Below are 19046 nucleotides of genomic sequence, written 5' to 3'. Positions count from 1 at the left end.
TGAATTCCACAGATTTACAACCCTCTGAGAGAAGAAATTCCTCCTCATCTCAGTTTTAAATGGGGTGTCCCTTATTCTGAGATTATGCACCCTAGTTCTAGTCTCCCCTATCAGTGGAAACATCCTCTCTGCATCCACCTTGTCAAGCTCCCTCATAATCTTATACGTTTCGAAAAGATCACCTCTCATTCTTCTGAATGCCAATGAGTAGAGGCCCAACCTGTGACCAGACAGTTTCCGTCTGACAGTGCAGAATTAGGTATTAGCAGGCAATAGGCTGGGCAGCTATGGTAGTTGAGTTAGTGCAGAGGTCTATGTTGGTAAGGGTGTATTGGGCCAGTGTATTTTGGAGATGGGGTCAGGACTAGAAATGCATTGTTGCATCTTGGAGATTAATGATCCCGGTGACTGCGTGCATCATGTTGTGTCTTTGATCCCGCTTGTCACAATGATGTCAGGAACCAGGGCTCAGAGGATAGCCTTTGTCTCTCAGGAACCATGATCCCAGTCTGCCTTCTCCTTGAAAGAGTTAAGGCACAGTGGATGGTCTTAAAATGGAGGGATCAGAACATTCACCGCATGATGAGCTGGTCACTGAACTGCACATTGAGGGGGTTCGAAGCCCCCGGAGTTCAGGAAGACCGTGGTGTAATGTGTAGGGTCCAAGGTGGGCACGGATACCAACAACAATGCCTTGGACTTTGGCGAATCCTGTGATGTGGAATAATTCCAATGCAGTGCATCACAACTAATAAAACAAAACTGCCGCAGCTCTCAAATCCCACGTCCATCATCAAAAACGCTGCTGTGGAAAAGCCAGAAGCCCTTTGCATACCGACCTGCTGAAAGCACTGGCTCACTTTATGTGGGTGAGCAGAGCACAATGGACATTGCTCCTGGGAAAACTGGGGAATCCTGCTAGCCACCATTAGCATTCATTTCCACAGATTACAAGATGTAAAATGGGCTCCTGCACATTTTCTACACATGCGTTAGAGCGGTCTAACAGGATTCCCCGCACTATTTCCTGGCCCAGGTGACATTCCGTTATGACTGGGCCAGTCAGATTGTTCCAGTCCTCAAGAAAGACGGCACCGTCAGAATCATAGAAACATAGAAACATAGAAAATAGGTGCAGGAGTAGGCCATTCGGTCCTTCGAGCCTGCACTGCCATTCAATGAGTTCATGGCTGAACATGCAACTTCAGTACCCCATTCCTGCTTTCTCGCCATATCCCTTGATCCCCCTAGTAGTAAGGACTTCATCTAACTCCTTTTTGAATACATTTAGTGAATTGGCCTCAACAACTTTCTGTGGTAGAGAATTCCACAGGTTCACTACTCTCTGGGTGAAGAAGTTTCTTCTCATCTCGGTCCTAAATGGCTTACCCCTTAACCTTAGACTGTGACCCCTGGTTCTGGACTTCCCCAACATTGGTGATTACAAACTAACTATCAATTGTTTCTCACTGCAGGATCAATACCCGCTACCAAAGGCAGACGACCTGTTTGCGACGCTGGTGGGAGGAAAAACGTTCACAAAGCTGGACTTGACCTTGGCCTACATGACGCAGGAGCTGGAGGAATCATCGAAGTGCCTCACCTGCATCAACACGCACAAAGGTCTCTTCATTTACAACAGATGCCCATTTGGGATTCGTTCAGCCCCGGCGATATTCCAGAGGAACATGGAAAGCTTGCTGAAGTCGGTCCCGCGCACTGTTGTCTTCCAGGACGACATCTTGGTTACAGGTCGGGACACCATCGTGCACCTGCAGAACCTGGAGGAGGTTCTTAGTCGGCTTAATTGTGTGGGGCTCAGGCTAAAACGCTCAAAGTGAGTTTTCCTGGCGCCTGAAGTGAAGTTCCTGGGGAGAAGAATCGCGGCGGATGGCATCAGGCCCACCGATTCGAAGACGGAGACAATCAAGAACACACCAAGACCACAGAACGTGACGGAGCTGCAGTAGTTTCTAGGACTCATGAACTAATTTGGTAACTTCTTACCGGGTCTTAGCACATTGTTAGAACCCCTGCACTCTTTACTGCGTAAAGGAGATGAATGGGTATGTGGTAAAAGCCAAGAAATGCCTTTGAGAAAGCTAGGAAACTGTTATGCTCTAACAGATTGCTTGTGTTGTATGATGCATGAAAGTGTTTGGTACTTGCATATGATGCGTCGTCATACGGCGTCGGGTGTGTATTGCAACAAGCTAATGAATTTGGGAAACTGCAACCGGTTGCTTATGCATCCAGAAGTCTGTCTAATGCTGAGAGGGCCTACAGCATGATTGAAAAAGAAGCATTAGCATGTGTTTATGGGGTAAAGAAAATGCATCAATATCTGCTTGGGCTCAAATTTGAATTGGAAACCGACCATAAGCCACTTATATCCCTCTTTTCTGAAAGTAAGGGGATAAATACGAATGCATCGGTCCGCATCCAGAGAGTTGTCCGCATACAACTATGCAATCCGCCAAAGGCCAGGCACAGGAAACTGTAGCGATGCTCTCAATAGGCTGCCATTGCCCAACACAGAAGTGGAGATGGCACAGCCCGCAGATTTAGTTATGGTAATGGAAGCATTCGAGAGTGAGTAATCACCTGTTATCACCCGACAGGTTAGAATCTCGACGAGCCAGGACTCCTTACTGTCCTTTGTAAAAACATTGTGTGCTTCATGGGAGTTGGTCTATGTCCCACTAGAGATGCAGGAAGAAATAAAGCCGTACCAGCGGCGCAGAGATGAAATGTCGACACAGGGAGACTGCCTCCTGTGGGGTAATCGGGTAGTGGTGCCAAAAAAGGGCAGGGACACTTTCATCAGTGATCTCCACAGCACCCACCCAGGCATCGTAATGATGAAAGCGATAGCCAGATCCCACATGTGGTGGCCTGGTATCGATGCAGACATAAGAGTCCTGCGTGCACAAATGTAATACATGTTCACAGTTAAGCAATGCACCCAGGGAGGCGCCACTAAGTTTATGGTCCTGACCCTCCAAACCCTGGTCCAGGGTCCATGTCGACTATGCAGGCCCATTCTTGGGAAAAATGTTCCTTGTGGTATTAGATGCGTACTCCAAATGGATTGAATGTGAGATAATGTCAGCAAGCACGTCCACTGCCACCATTGAAAGCCTGTGGGCCATGCTTGCCATGTACGGCCTGACTGATGTCCTTTGAAGTGACAATGGGCCGTGCTTCACCAGTGCCGAGTTCAAAGAGTTCATGACCCACAATGGGATCAAACATGTCACATCTGCCCCGTTTAAACCAGCTTCCAATGGTCAGGCAGATCGAGCAGTGCAAGCAATCAAGCAGAGCTTAAAGAGACTAACTGAAGACTCACAGTAGACTCACCTATCCTGAGTCTTGCTTAGTTACCGCACAAGACCCCATTCGCTCACTGGGGTTCTCCCCGCTGAACTGCTCATGAAAAGGGCACTTAAGACAAGGCTCTTATTAGTCCACCCTGCTCTACACGAACAGGTAGAGAGCAGGTGGCTTCAACAGAATGCATATCATGATCGTGCAAATGTGTCACACGAAATCGAGATTAATGATTCTTTATTTGTGTTGAACTATGGACATGGTCCCAAGTGGCTTCCCGGCACTGTCATGGCCAAAGAGGGGAGTAGGGTGTTTGTGGTCAAACTTTCAAATGGACTCACCTGCAGAAAACACTTGGACCAAACCAAACTCAGTTTCATGGACTATCCAGAACAACCAACAATAGACTCCACCTTTTTCGACTCCCCAACACACACACAAGTAGCAACCGACACAGCGGGTGACCACGAAGCAGAACCCATCACCCGCAGCAGCCCAGCAGGACTCACCACCTCCAGCAGCCCTGCAAGGCCAGCTGCACAGCAGCCCAGCGAGGGCCCAACAAACGACTCACCAAAACCAGCATTTGCACCGAGACGATCAACCAGGGAAAGGAAGGCCCCAGATTGACTCACATTGTAAATGGTTACACTATTGACTTTGGGGGGCGGTGGGCGATGGGAAGAGTGTTGATATACATGTAAACCTGTAAATACCATGTTTAACCACCAGTGGGCTCATTCCCTGGAGTCCCAAGAGATCCCACAATCACTTGGGAGCACTGGTACATAAGGAGGTCTCACAGGCTGGAGAGGCACTCTGAGACCTGTAATAAAGGACTACGGTCACACATTACTTTAAGCTTACAGTATCTGTTCAGATTCTTTATTCAAGACATAACACAACTGACTGGGAAGTATGGCATGAGATATTCCCAGAGTTACCAGGGATGAGGGGGTCTGTGTTACAAGGATAGGCTCGAGCGACTGGGACGGAATTTTCTTCAAACAGGAAGATTGAGGGAGGATTTGATCGAGATGTTCAAAGTGATAAAAGGAGTAGATGAGTTACAGACAGATAGACGCTTTACATTGGCAGTTATATGGAAGACACAAGGCCGTGAGCACATGGACCCCCGGCTGAGCGCACAGCCTGAAGCAGCGCTCCCACCTGGAAAATTCCAGCCGTAAAATTTCAAAGGTGCAGAAGGAGGGAAGGGCAGAGAGAGAAAACACAACAACGAGAGCACGGGACAGAGAGATACAGAAGGACAATAAGAGAAAGGGAGGGAAAGGTTGAGATACAGTCACATGGAGAAAACAGGTGGGACAATGAGAGTGTGTGGCAGCGAGAGAGAGAGAGAGAGAGAGAGCGGGCGATACAGATGGATAGAGAGAGGCAGAGGAGAAGGAGAGAAACACTGAAAGAGAGAGGGTGTAAAACACAAAACTCCTTTAATTACCTGAGAAGTTGCAGTGTATTTTATAACTGGGTGATTTAATGCTGTTTATGTTTGTATTTATTGACCTGTACAGCAAGAGAAAACCCTCAGTCCCCAGCTAGTCTGCCCCCATTCTTGGGCTGCTTCCATCCCCTGCACCAATCAATATCAGACTGAAATGAGACAGGAAATGAAACTGTATTTACCCTTCCGCTTTTAGTCTGCTTTGAAAACATGCCCATTTTTTCACGTAGAATACTGCGGCTATGAAGATGCAGAGTAAGGCGGCTAATACCAGGGCACAGACTGCAATGCTGATGATGATATTCAGAGATGACTTTTCAGATAACTCTGTAAAATATCAAAAAGTGACATATAGTTCAACAGCAGTAAGGTGAATCGAGTAAAGACTCGGATTCCTGTCCTTCAGAAAACCAGGTTTAATATAAGCACAACCGAGACAGGCAGCTCCCCCTCGGTATAACATTAAAACCAGGTTTAATATAAGTACAACCGAGACAGGCAACTCCCCCTCGGTATAACATTAAAACCAGGTTTAATATAAGCACAACCGAGACAGGCAACTCTCCCTCGGTATAACATTAAAACCAGGTTTAATATAAGTACAACCGAGACAGGCAACTCTCCCTCGGTATAACATTAAAACCAGGTTTATTATAAGCACAACCGAGACAGACAGCTCTCCCTCGGTATAACATTAAAACCAGGTTTAATATAAGCACAACCGAGACAGACAGCTCTCCCTCGGTATAACATTAAAACCAGGTTTAATATAAGCACAACCGAGACAGACAGCTCTCCCTCGGTATAACATTAAAACCAGGTTTAATATAAGTACAACCGAGACAGGCAACTCCCCCTGGGTATAACATTAAAACCAGGTTTAATATAAGCACAACCGAGACAGACAGCTCTCCCTCGGTATAACATTAAAACCAGGTTTAATATAAGCACAACCGAGACAGACAGCTCTCCCTCGGTATAACATTAAAACCAGGTTTAATATAAGCACAACCGGGACAGACAGCTCTCCCTCGGTATAACATTAAAACCAGGTTTAATATAAGCACAACCGAGACAGACAGCTCTCTCTCGGTATAACATTAAAACCAGGTTTAATATAAGCACAACCGAGACAGACAACTCTCCCTCGGTATAACATTAAAACCAGGTTTAATATAAGCACAACCGAGACAGGCAACTCTCCCTCGGTATAACATTAAAACCAGGTTTAATATAAGCACAACTGAGACAGACAGCTCCCCCTGGGTATCACATTGCTCTCAGGCACTAAGGAAGAATAGACACAGACACGATGGGTCGAATGGCCTCCTTCTGTGCTGTAAATTTCTAGGATTCTATGGATCGTGGTTACTGAGGGATGTGGTGTTTATACAGAGCAATAGAAACACTTGGGGTAGATTTTCAACATACCGGCTGGGCGTACAATTGACGTTGAAGATAGTTGCCTGTCACAGAAAATGTTAAATTTTAATTTAGATTAATTTCACTGAAAATGTAATTCAGGCGGTTTCTGTAATCGGCTGTGGTCTGCGACGCCGATTTAATCCCAGGTGGCAACTCGAAAATCTACCCTTGATATTCTCTCACTAAAAGCAGAGAGAAAGCTAAAAGCTCGGCCCTGAAATTGCATGGGCCGCGATCTCGACAGTTATGGTGGGATTGCACTCACTGGTGCCCTCCAACACTGACCATGGCAGAGCTGGGGTTAGTGGGAGAGCATTCCATCTCCTCGGGGTAAGTGGGAGTCAGTGCCACTGCCCGCCAGCCCCTCACTGCTGGAAACGGTTGTCCATTGTCAGTCGGGGAGGGGGCCAATAAACTCCCCCACCAGAGAAAAGATTTCTACGCTCCCTTTGTAAGGAGATTGTAATGGTTACATTGAGCTGGGTCCCTGCTCCATAGATGTAGCTCCACACACTGCAGCTGTAGGCAGCAGTATCACTGAGGGACACATTCACAATGGTCAGAATGTAACTGTTACTGGCGATGTTCCTGGAAGGCTGAAAACAGTCGGGGAAACCCAGGGACCTGGTAATGGTCCTGAGCGAGCAGACGGGGCCTTGGTTTAATGTCTTGTACATTACACGTCTCATCCGAAAGACAGACAGTGCAGCACTCCCTCAGCACTACACTGGAGTGTCAGCCTAGATTTATGTACTCAAGTCCCTGGAGTGGGATCGACAACCTTCTGATTCAGAGGCGAGTGTGCTACCCACTGAGCCACAGCTGACACTGGAGTCAGAAGGTTGTAGGTTCAAACCCCACTCCAAGGAATTGACACACCAGTGCAGTGCTGAGGGAACGCTGCACTGTCGGAGGTGCCGTCTTTCGGATGAGACGTTAAACCGAGGCCCCTGTCTGTCTTCTCAGGTGGATGTGGCACTCAATACGAGGGACCGCCTACGATGATGATGGCACTATTTCCAAGAAAAGCAGAAGTTTTCCCCGGTGTCTTGGCCAATATTTATCCCTCAACCAACATCACCAAAATCAGATGAACGAGCTCTTGATCTTATTGCTGTTGTGGAACCTTGCTGTGCACAAAATGGCTGCACTTTGGCCTCCGTAACACAGTGATTACACATCAAAGGTACGTCATTGGCTGTGAAGCTGTTTGTGAAAGGCTCTATATAAAGACACGGGAGCAGAAATCTGCCTTGGGGGGACAGTACAAAACAGGCAATAACAAATCGGCCGGACAGGAAACGCCCCGCCTGATACTGAATTCCACTGACTGTAAGGGAGCTGAATATTGCGCGGTGTTTGTAACACTCGGCTGATGCAATAACACTTCTGCTTAAATCTGTGTTACTACAATCATTGAAATGTCATCTATGAAAAGCAACGGGCTGAGGTTGAACAATGAAAACGTGAATGTAGGTGAATATTGTACAGTTCTGCTCAATTATATTTAACGTCAGTGAGATATTTTGCAGTACTTTTCCTTAATATATTAAATAAAAAGATAGGGGTAGAAATTGCCCCCCGCCTGAAACGGACGCTCCCACCCCGTTTCTGTGGCTTTTACCGCAGCTGTGGTTCTTCAGCGACATTCGGCTCTTTGTTGTTTTTGTCCTTGGATCTGGAAGTCGCTCCTAAAGGGGGCGGAGACAACACTTGAGGGGCGGATACGGGCTGGGGAATACACTTTAGGGCGGAAGCTGGGGGCGGTACGGAGTGGCTGCCGCAATGATGTCATCACGGCGCCGCGTCACCACGGCTCTCCACTTCATTTAAAGGGGAGAGTCTCCGCGATTTTAAAACTTCTGCGCCCTGGGCCACTAGGGAGGGTTTCGGCCGGGCCAGCAGCCTGTCACCTAAGAGGGCATGGGGTGCCCAGCTGCCTGTTGGCGGCCTGGCCGAACCTGGGAGCATAATAGTCAGGCCGATATGGCAGTTGGCCAACAAAAAAAAAGATGGCGGCAGCGGCAGTGCGCCCTCCCTTTAAGGGAAGCCACACCACCGCTGCAGAAGGCCACAGCCTCACTGGACCACCGGGAAAAAAACAGGTTTTGGCACCGCCGGACGAGCCGAAGATTTTCCGAGGGGATTGTCGCCGTCAGGAGGTAGGTCGGCAGTGCGCACGGTGATGACACACTTTACACGGATCGGCAGCAGTGGAGTGATAAGGTGGGCGGGGGGGGGGGGGGAGCGATTGGGGCACTACCGGGAAACCTCGGGAGGGCAATTGGGCTAGCAGCGGCCATTCCACCAAAAGTCGGCAGCCACTCCACTCTGCAGCGAGGCTGACAATTTGCGAGGATAATAGGCCTTAAGGAGAGGAGCCATTTCGAACCCGTAGAGCCTGTGATAGGGGAGTGTGTACATGGACTGTGGGAGGGGATTCACTGGGTGGGTAGGGTCTGTGATAGGGGAGTGTATACATGGACTGTGGGAGGTGATTCACTGGGTGGGTAGAGTCTGTGATAGGGGAGTGTATACATGGGCTGTGGGAGGGGATTCACTGGGTGGGTAGGGTCTGTGATAGGGGAGTGTGTACATAGGCTGTGGGAGGGGATTCACTGGGTGGGTAGGGTCTGTGATAGGGGAGTGTGTACATGGGCTGTGGGAGGGGATTCACTGGGTGGGTAGGGTCTGTGATAGGGGAGTGTGTACATGGGCTGTGGGAGGGGATTCACTGGGTGGGTAGGGTCTGTGATAGGGGAGTGTGTACATGGGCTGTGGGAGGGAATTCACTGGGTGGGTAGGGTCTGTGATAGGGGAGTGTATACATGGGCTGTGGGAGGGGATTCACTGGGTGGGTAGGGTCTGTGATAGGGGAGAGTGTACATGGGCTGTGGGAGGGGATTCACTGGGTGGGTAGGGTCTGTGATAGGGGAGTGTATACATGGGCTGTGGGAGGGGATTCACTGGGTGGGTAGGGTCTGTGATAGGGGAGTGTGTACATAGGCTGTGGGAGGGGATTCACTGGGTGGGTAGGGTCTGTGATAGGGGAGAGTGTACATGGGCTGTGGGAGGGGATTCACTGGGTGGGTAGGGTCTGTGATAGGGGAGAGTGTACATGGGCTGTGGGAGGGGATTCACTGGGTGGGTAGGGTCTGTGATAGGGGAGAGTGTACATGGGCTGTGGGAGTAGATTCAATGGGTGGGTAGGGTCTGTGATAGGGGAGTGTATACATGGGCTGTGGGAGGGGATTCAATGGGTGGGTAGGGTCTGTGATAGGGGAGTGTATACATGGGCTGTGGGAGGGGATTCAATGGGTGGGTAGGGTCTGTGATAGGGGAGTGTATACATGGGCTGTGGGAGGGGATTCACTGGGTGGGTAGGGTCTGTGATAGGGGAGAGTGTACATGGGCTGTGGGAGCGGATTCAATGGGTTGGTAGGGTCTGTGATAGGGGAGTGTGTACATGGGCTGTGGGAGGGGATTCAATGGGTGGGTAGGATCTGTGATAGGGGAGAGTTCCCTGCTCCTGCACTTGCTTAAAACCTGTGACATCTCTAACTTTTTCCAGTTCTGATGAAAAGTCATCGACCTGAAACATTAACTCTGATTCTCTCTCCACAGATGCTGCCTGACCTGCTGAGTATTTCCAGCAATTTCTGTTTTTATTTCATTACCAGCGCAATAAAATGGGTGCAGTGGCTCTGACCTGAAATTGTTGAACTCGATGTTGAATCCCGAAGGCTGTAAAGTGTCTAATCGAAAGATGAAGTGCTGTTCCTCGAGCTTCATTGGAACAGTGTCGGAGGCCGAGGGCCGAGAGGGCAGAGTGGGAGGAGAATTAAAATGGCAAGTGAGCGGAAGCTCAGGGTCACACTTGCAGACACCCAATGTGCGTTTGGTCTCACAATGTAGTGAAAGGGTGCAAAATTCACAAGAACCCCCACACCCCCCCCACCCCGCCACCTCATTTGAAAGGAAATTTAATTTGGGACTATCTATCAAAAAGCTTGAAACCCTAAACTGCTTATGGAAGAAACTACAAACTTTAATAGAATTTTGAACTTTTACAAGACAAATTCAAGGCTGTGGGTGGGCTTAAAAGGACTGACAGGAGACAACCTGATTAGTGAGACTACCTGCGTGTGAGGACTAAAGTAGCCTGTCTGGGTATTCGAGAATCCTTCTCCACAAGAGACATTAACATTACAAAATGACCCAGAGATAGCTAACCATCAACTTGAAACTGGAAAACCATTTCAGCATATACATCACAAAGAGGCCCAAACCAGCCTGTATGTGAAAAACTAAGCACAAAAGGACATTGCAATTACCAAGCTAATATTTCCATCAGGAAACAGTTTTCGAACATCAACCCACCCAAAACATATCAACTTTTAACGAGCCCGCTAAAATATTACACAGAAGTCAAGCCCACCAAATTTAAACAAAGAATTCTGAACTGATTTTGTGCCAAGATTAGAACCATTCAAACCGTATAACTAGCCCCCTGTTTCAACAGAGGGAATGACACACTTTGCCATACAACCGAGACCAAGCTGATGTCATCAAGACAAGGAGAGAAACTAACGCGACAGTTGTAAACTAACTTCTCTAGCCTCGAAGTCCTGAAGTCCTGAAGGAAGGAAGAACATCACCATCGCAACCGACCACAACCAACGTGGTATCAACGGAAAACCACCGCAATCGACTAAACTCGAAACAAAACTCCAACGGGAAAAAAACGAAGAATCGAAAAGTTTCCACTCTACAATCTCATCCTGACCTATCAACGGGTAAAACATTTCCTAAAAGACTATAGAAACCTATTTCTAACCAAAGAAAACGGGTACTTACCCCACAGATCCAAAATGTGCTTTACCGCATCAGTGGACTCAACCCAACTGAAGATTGTGCAGCAGAAAGTCTTCTCCAACATTCGGAGTACGGCAAGCAGACCCTACCACATCCAGCAAACCCCGAAACCACGATCTACCGTTAACTGTCAAAAGGATTGGTAAGCATAATCCCTGCCTGCCCTGGAGTCTAACCTAGCTAGGCTTAGGTATTGGGAGGTGGGAGGTATAATTCTACTGTAACCCCCTTTGAATGTAATGTGTTGTTCTCTATTAGAGTCATTATAAGCTATTGTAACCCCCTCTGAGTGTGTAAGGTATTGTTCTTTAATAAGTTTGAATCAGTTTTGACATTGTACTTTCTTATTAGAGTAATTATAAGTTTATAATTTCTTGACTGAAATAAAATCAAAGTTCTTTTGCATCAAACCAGTTGTCCTTTGCACTTTCTCACATCCCCCAAATAAATCCAGAGTCGCGAACCCAAGGGAGTGGGAGCGATTCGAACCGCTCAAGTTGGTCAGAAGGGAACCTGACCCCCTCATAGAGACCACCCCTTACAAAATGGCGACCGCGGCAGGACTCTGGTACACGGGCTGTGATGTGGAGAGTGCTGGTTTGGGGCAAAGAACCAAAATGGAAGAGAGGATTTCCTCCTATGTGTATAAGAAAGTGAATGTCACGAAGGAATGGGTGTTTAGTCTATGCGTGCTGTGCATCCAGCGGACGCTGCAGCCCAGTGGACAGCAAGCAAAGATCACAAAGAAGCAGTAGAGAAGGCAATATGGTTGGTCTGTCTACAGCGACAGGTCCAACTCCTAGATAAAACTAATGAGACACTACAGGCAGAGTTATGGGAATGCGCAGAGAACTACCAGGAAAGGGTTATGTCAGAAGAAAGATTATCGGGAGAACTCGGTAAGCTAAAACAGGAAAGGACCCAAATAATGGGAAGGTTTAAAAACAGTCAGAACTATTTTCAATGTCAGGTTACCGAGGACATAGACAGGGATAACTTAAGGCCAGACGAATTAGCACACTGGCTCCGAAGCCTAGTAGCTAACAGTTTAACCCGAATAAGAACCAAGGCTGAGGCCTGGTTCGACCCAAGAGATCCCCAAGCCACCGAACAGGGAGTGCTTAGGCAACTGACCCTAGCTTACAGAAACGGCAGAGGGACAGAAGAGCACTCACAAAAGGGAAGGGTTCACTGTGGAAGACTGGAGATCCCACAGGGAACGTGGCAGACCCACAGACTGTACCTAGAGGGGCGGTGGACTGTGTTACTGGAGGAGCTGTTCCCCCCAATCATTTGGGAATTGGACGCACCTCCAGCAGCCAGAGCCTTAAGAAGGACTCCCCGCACAGCACGGCCAAAGACACCGTGGTCACCAGTGCTCCAATTTAAATGGTTCAGCCCCGGGAAAGGGACCATCTGCAAAAGGGCACCTAAGGTCAGAGACCGGCCCGCGAGCGGGGACACCCAGCTGGTCGCTTCGGGCAACAAGGGGCCCCCAGAAGAGATAGCGGTGGAACAGCCACCAAGTGAGAGTCCCCAGCCTGTAGCCCTCAACCAGGCAGAACCCCCAGGGGAAGAAACGAACCAGGCAGCCACCCCCAAAGGAGCGGTGTGCTGCAGCACTAGAGGGGACGTTTCCCCGATAGTGTGGGACTCAGGCCCACCTCCGATCAAGACACTCCGGGTCCAGCGGTGCAGACGGACCTATTACCGACCTCGATGGATACCCAGCAGAAGAAGAAAGAAAGAAAGAAGGCAGGAATTAACCTGGCCACCCGGAGACGGGTGGCAGATGTACATATATAATACGATATGAATTTAAGAATGTTTAAGGAATAAGTTAGACTATGTAAGGTTCGTCTGTGTAATAATAAGTATATATCTATTAGTTACTGGGATAAGGAAAGAAGCTATTAAAAGAGGCACAGGCTGGGTAATGCCTGGGAGTAAGAAGAATCTATCGGTATGGCTATTAAGGAAGCACCGGTAAGATAAGAGTAAAATGGCTTTGAGATAAAGTTAGAAGCAGACATCAGTCCACAAGGAACTGAATAAGACAGCCAGTCGATTAAAGACTATGAGCCCAAATTGGAAATCGGTCCCCTTTGTCAAGCCAGAGAGCTTTCTCAGGGCTAGACAATCGGTTTTCTGTGTACCCACAGGAAGGAGAACAGTATGGAAAGGATCCTGTTCCTACTCGCCCTGATAGGGATGAGCAGCGGTGACCGAGGAGACGTGGAAGAATCCCTCATTTACGGGTGTTCAGGAGGGAGAGCACCGATCGTACCCACTGAGGGTGGCCCCCGAGACGTGGAAGAACTCGCCGTTTACGCCCACGAGGGAAGATGGCCAGGGTGGCTGGGATCTAACTCTATCCGCTACTCCAGCCAGGAAGGTTTTACCTACGAGGAGGCATCAGTTCCATGTCCCCGGATACGGATCATCGCTGCCCGAGTCAGTGTTACAGAGGGAAAGCGTGTATGTTTGACTTGCAAAGGGAATATTCTCCTGGGAAGATGGTGGTGGCTCAGAAAACTCAGCAAGGATGCATGGGACCAGGAATCGGACTGGGAAAGACTCAGTAATGATACGTAGCGCACCATCACGGGGACACAGGGAAGAGGAGTAAAAGTGTGTCGGGACAAATGGTGGGAATCCGAACAAGGAATTTATGTTTGCATGTGGGGATCAGAGAGTATTTGTCCCGCAGGCATATCGATCGCCTTCGCCAGGCAATGGCAAGGTGAAGGGGAAGGGATGGGGTGGGATTCTAGCCTACACGGGTGCGTGGTCCCACACTCCCCACTCCCAATTAACGCCACTGAACTTAGAGCACATATTAAGAAACCCCTGCCCACAACCCGCCAATACACACAATAATAGAAAGGTGTCCTACCACCACCAAGGGACCTGGGAACGGATTAGTATTGGTACCGACCGAGAAGGTGTTATACCAGGGGGTACATTATGCAATAGCTTCAGTAATTTTAAACCTTACCGAGGTACACCTGCCTGCATGGTGTCCGAAGGAAACAGAGCTGCTATACCAGGCCCTACTTAGAGACATGTTCAAGAAATGTTATGAGTTAGACTTTGGAAATGTAGACAAAGCAGATCTATACACCCTAAACGCTAGGGACACCATGGGCTCGGGGAGACCTAGGAGGGGAATCATAAACGACGTTTTCACTACCTACAATACAGCATCCTCTGTAATAAATAGCTTTGATGATATACAACTGCAAACACAGATAAACGGTTTAAAGAACCAATTAAGGAAAATCCTGAAACAAGAGAATACAGTAGTAGGTTCAGAACTACACGAGGACCAGGCTATGACTGTCCATTTAAAGGAAATAGTGGCCGAGCTGGAAAAACATGCACAGACAGTGAATGCACTCATACGGGAGGATAGAAACGCTTCTGACCAGGCTGCACAGAACGAGGTGTGCGTATTGTATGGGGCATGGTTGTTGGGAGAGGGCCGCAACAACCTGGAAGATTTAAAACAAGGTGTAGTCCCCTCTTAGATCAGGAACAAGCACCTCGCAGCCCTCCACCCGTACAGCAATTCACTAAGCCCGTGCCAGCTCCGCCTAGCCTCTGAAGCCTACCCTGTCCCAGTAGACTGTGGAAAATCTAACCACACTATTATGGGGATGGTATTAAGGATGCCGGTCATAGGTGGGACAGCCCGACCCGCACCGGTATACCGGGTGGAGAACATTGGAGTTATTCAGGGAGGTGCACACATTCGTTTCACAGCGGTCCCACCCTATGTCATAAAGTGGGAGCACACTGTAACGGGTACTGACCTCTCCAGGTGTCGGAGCCGGGGTGCACACGTAATACTGTGTCCCCAGTACTTCAGTGCCCATTCAAAATCACAGTGTGGGTTTAAAGCTGCTGGCGCACAGTCTATTAACTGCACCATGGAGGTAACAGCACAAGACCAGGTCCCTCCACAGGTAACATACATAGGGGGTGGGACATATTGTGTCACCACCAGTGCACCCCACTACCAACATGGACACTTCTGGTGTCCGGTAAGTGACAGCAGTTTTTGCTTCAAACTTGAGGCATCAGTTCAAGTGGCCCAGGAACAGATTGTCCCCATTCCTGAACCCTCCACTGTCCACCTTACTGTGAAGGAACACATTACAAACCTGCAGGATTATGTTGTACATTTTGGCTATGCAATTCCCCCTCTACCCGAACATCTTACCGCTCTGCTAAAAGCTGTAATTATCTCACAAAAACACTTCTACACTCTAGAACAGAAAACAATTGAGATAGGGAAACAGATTCTCGCGATCACAATTCCACCTTGGTGGGACTTTTTCAGAAATATAGAAGTCCCAGTCTGGATCCAAATCGCTTCCCACACTTTAGTTATCTGCCAACTCGCGATTATTCCTTACTTATGGTGTCTCACTTGCCGAGTGAAACGCAGAGGCCGTCAGGTCAGGCACCAAAGGGTGCTGTATGCTCCTTGGCCAAACTTGGGAATCGCGCAGGGAGGGGTGACACCATACTGCCATGTTTAATTTGTGTTGATTTTACCTGCTGTAAACCGCAACATCGTGAGTGTTACTTAAAATGTTTTGACTATGTACCTTTATTTTACTGAACTTAAAATGTGTTTGACTTGAGAATGTGTTACTATGTGCTTTCATTTTATTTTACTTAAAGTTGTGTTTGACTGTATACCGTTACTCGACTGAGAAAACCGAGTAAAGGAGGGGCACTCCCTCTATGCTCTAACCGAATTGTAATGATTATATTCGCCTGCAAATTGCATTACATTTCAACGGGGGATGCAGGGTAATGTTTAGCTAATATAAATGCAGGAAAGGTTGACTCTTGGGAATTTTGCTTACCTTGATTGACACTCAAGAGTATGGAGTGTCAATAGTGGGGACTGAAAGGGTGCAAAATTCACAAGAACCCCCACTTGTGTTTGGGCTCATTCGAAAGGAAATTTAATTTGGGACTATCTATCAAAGAGTTTGGAACCCTAAAGTGCTAATACAAGAAACTATGACCTTTAATAGAATTTTGAACTTTTACAAGACAAATTCAAGGCTGTGGGCGGCCTAAAAGAACTGACAGGAGACAACCTGATTAGTGAGACTACCTGGGTGTGAGGACTAAAGTAGCCTGTCTGGAGAAATGGGTATTCGAGAATCCTTCTCCACAAGAGACATTAACATTACAAAATGACCCAGAGATAGCTAACCATCAACTTGAAACTGGAAAACCATTTTAGCATATACATCACAAAGAGGCACAAGCTAGCCTGTATGCGAAAAACTAAGCACAAAAGGACATTGCATTTAACAAACTAATATTTCCATCAGGAAACAGTTTTCTAACATCAACCCAGCCAAAACATATCAACTTTTAACGAGCCCGCCAAAATATTACAAAGAGTCAAGCCTGCCAAATTTAAACAAAGAATTCTAAACTGATTTGGCGCCAAGATTAGAACCACTCAAACCGTATAACTGGCACCCTGTCTCAACAGAGGGAATGACACACTTTGCCATATAACAGAGAAACCAAATGCGACAGTTATAAATTAACTTCTCCAGCCTTGAAGGCTGAAGTCCTGAAGGAAGGAAGAACATCACCATCGCGGCCACAACCAACCGACCACAACCAACGTGGTATCAACGGAAAACCACCGCGATCGACCAAACTCGAAACAAAACTCCAACGGGAAAAAAAACGAAGAATCGAAAAGTTTCCACTCTACAATCTCATCCTGACCTATCAACGGGTAAAACATTACCTTAACGACTGTAGAAACCTATTTCTAACCAAACAAAACGGGTACTTACCCCACTGATCCAAAACGCGTCTTACCGCATCAGCGGATTCAACCCAACTGAAGATTGTGCAGCAGAAAGTCTTCTCCAACATTCGGGGTACGGCAAGCAGACCCTACCACATCCAGCGAACCCTGAAACCGCGATCTACCGTTAACTGTCAAAAGGATTGGTAAGCATAGTCCCTGCCTGCCCTGGAGTCTAACCTAGCTAGAATTAGGTATTGGGAGGTGGGAGGTATAATTCTACTGTAACCCCCTTTGAATGTAATGTGTTGTTCTCTATTAGAGTCATTATAAGCTACTGTAACCCCCTCTGAGAGTGTACGGTATTGTTCTTTAATAAGTTTGAATCAGTTTTGACATTGTACTTTCCTATTCGAGTAATTATAAGTTTGTAATTTCTTGACTAAAATAAAATCAAAGTTCTTTTGCATCAAACCAGTTGTCCTTTGCACTTTGTCACATCCCCCAAATAAATCCAGAGTCGAGAACCCAAGGGAGTGGAAGTGATTCGAACCGCTCAAGTTGGACAGAAGGGAACCTGACCCCCTCATAGAGACCACCCCTTACAGTCGAGCACACCGCAAAATTTACAAATATTGATTTCATCAGGTGCAAGCACTGAAAATTCATGAAAAATACTTTAATTTTTTCAGATTTTTGAACAACGTTTTAATCCGTGATATAAAAATTAGAAATAAACAAGCAAAACTGCTCTTCAATTCTCAGCCTGCCCATCAACGACACCATCGGAGATCAGTTAGTATAACGTAAACTGTACTTACTGGTTACATTGAGCTGGGTTCCGCTCCCGCTGATATCGCCCCACACTTTACAGTAATAGGCGGCAGTGTCACTGGGCTGCACGTCTGTGACTGTCAGAATGAAGCTGTTATTGGAGATGTCTCTGGAAGGCTGGAGACGGTCAGTGGAACCTGGGCTCCCTCGTGTGCTGCCACTTGCCTCATGTGTTAAAACCCACTCCGTATCTTGCCCCGGTAGTTGCCGGTACCAGTGGACATCGGTGTCACTCACTCTGGCGTTCCTCATGGTGCACTGTAACCGCGCCGTGTGACCCTCTGTGACACGTTCCAGGCTCGGAGCCTGGATAAGGACTGGAGCATTTGCAACTATGAGGGAAAAATATCAGTAATGTAAGAACCAGTCTGAAGGTTTCCAATAGTCCTCATTCTTTAAATGGAAAGTTCAGGCAACATAGATTATGTGCTTAAAAGGAAAAACAGATTCTAATACTAAATCAGCAGAGTTAAATTGTTAATACCTTATATTAAAAATGGAATCATTTTCTAAAGTTCTGAACCATGAACTCTTTACTATGAGTTTAGCTGTGCGGGAATATTATGTAACCACACTTGGGATAAAATATAGTGTTGAATGTGATTAAAAATATATTTTTTAAGAATTTTCCTTGGTCACTAAGTACTCAGACAAAAACGTATCTGAAAAGAGTTGAATACAATTGATAACCAGCAAAATTATAAAGCATTGAACTACTTAAGGACATTCATTTCATCTGGTCCATTCCTTCTTCACCTCATCATAGACCACCTACCAACTGTATCTCCTTCTACAGCCTATCATGGACCACCTACCAACTGTATCTCCTTCTACACCCTATCATGGACCAGCTACCAACTGTATCTCCGTCTACAGCCTACCATGGACCAGCTACCAACTGTATCTCCTTCTACAGCCTATCATGGACCAGCTACCAACTGTATCTCCTCCTACAGCCTATCATGGACCAGCTACCAACTGTATCTCCTTCTACAGCCTATCATGGACCACTTACCAATGTATCCCCTTCTACAGCCTATCATGAACCAGCTACCAACTGTATCTCCTCCTACAGCCTATCATGGACCAGCAACCAACTGTTTCTCCTTCTACAGCCTATCATGGACCACCCACCAATTTGAACTCCTTGCAAACCTGTATACAATCTATCCTGGACTCTACCATCAAATTACTCTCCTCCCACTGCCCATGGACATTCTTCCCAATCATAGACTTTTTACCCTACCTATTTATTCTCCTCATTCAGTCCATGTACACTCTACTCTATCATAGACTTTACTCTGTCCATTTAATGCC

The 19046-nt window shown here is 47.2% G+C and overlaps 1 protein-coding gene across 1 annotated transcript in view; it reads right to left on the bottom strand.

The window, feature by feature from the left end:
- The window catches only part of LOC139250426 (uncharacterized), a 71787-nt gene that overhangs the window by 18387 nt on the left and 34354 nt on the right, over window positions 1-19046 (bottom strand). Inside the window, exons 3-4 of the mRNA XM_070872820.1 lie at window positions 17717-18061; window positions 4981-5125 (exon numbers count right to left, since the gene is read on the bottom strand). Coding sequence (XP_070728921.1) covers window positions 4981-5125; window positions 17717-18061 — 490 coding nt within the window. The remainder of the gene's footprint in view (window positions 1-4980; window positions 5126-17716; window positions 18062-19046) is intronic.

Source organism: Pristiophorus japonicus, unplaced genomic scaffold (genome assembly GCF_044704955.1).
Source record: "Pristiophorus japonicus isolate sPriJap1 unplaced genomic scaffold, sPriJap1.hap1 HAP1_SCAFFOLD_370, whole genome shotgun sequence".
NCBI classification, from domain to species: Eukaryota; Metazoa; Chordata; class Chondrichthyes; family Pristiophoridae; genus Pristiophorus; species Pristiophorus japonicus.
The sequence above is the reverse complement of the archived record's forward strand: the minus strand, read 5'-3'. Positions and strand labels throughout refer to the sequence as shown.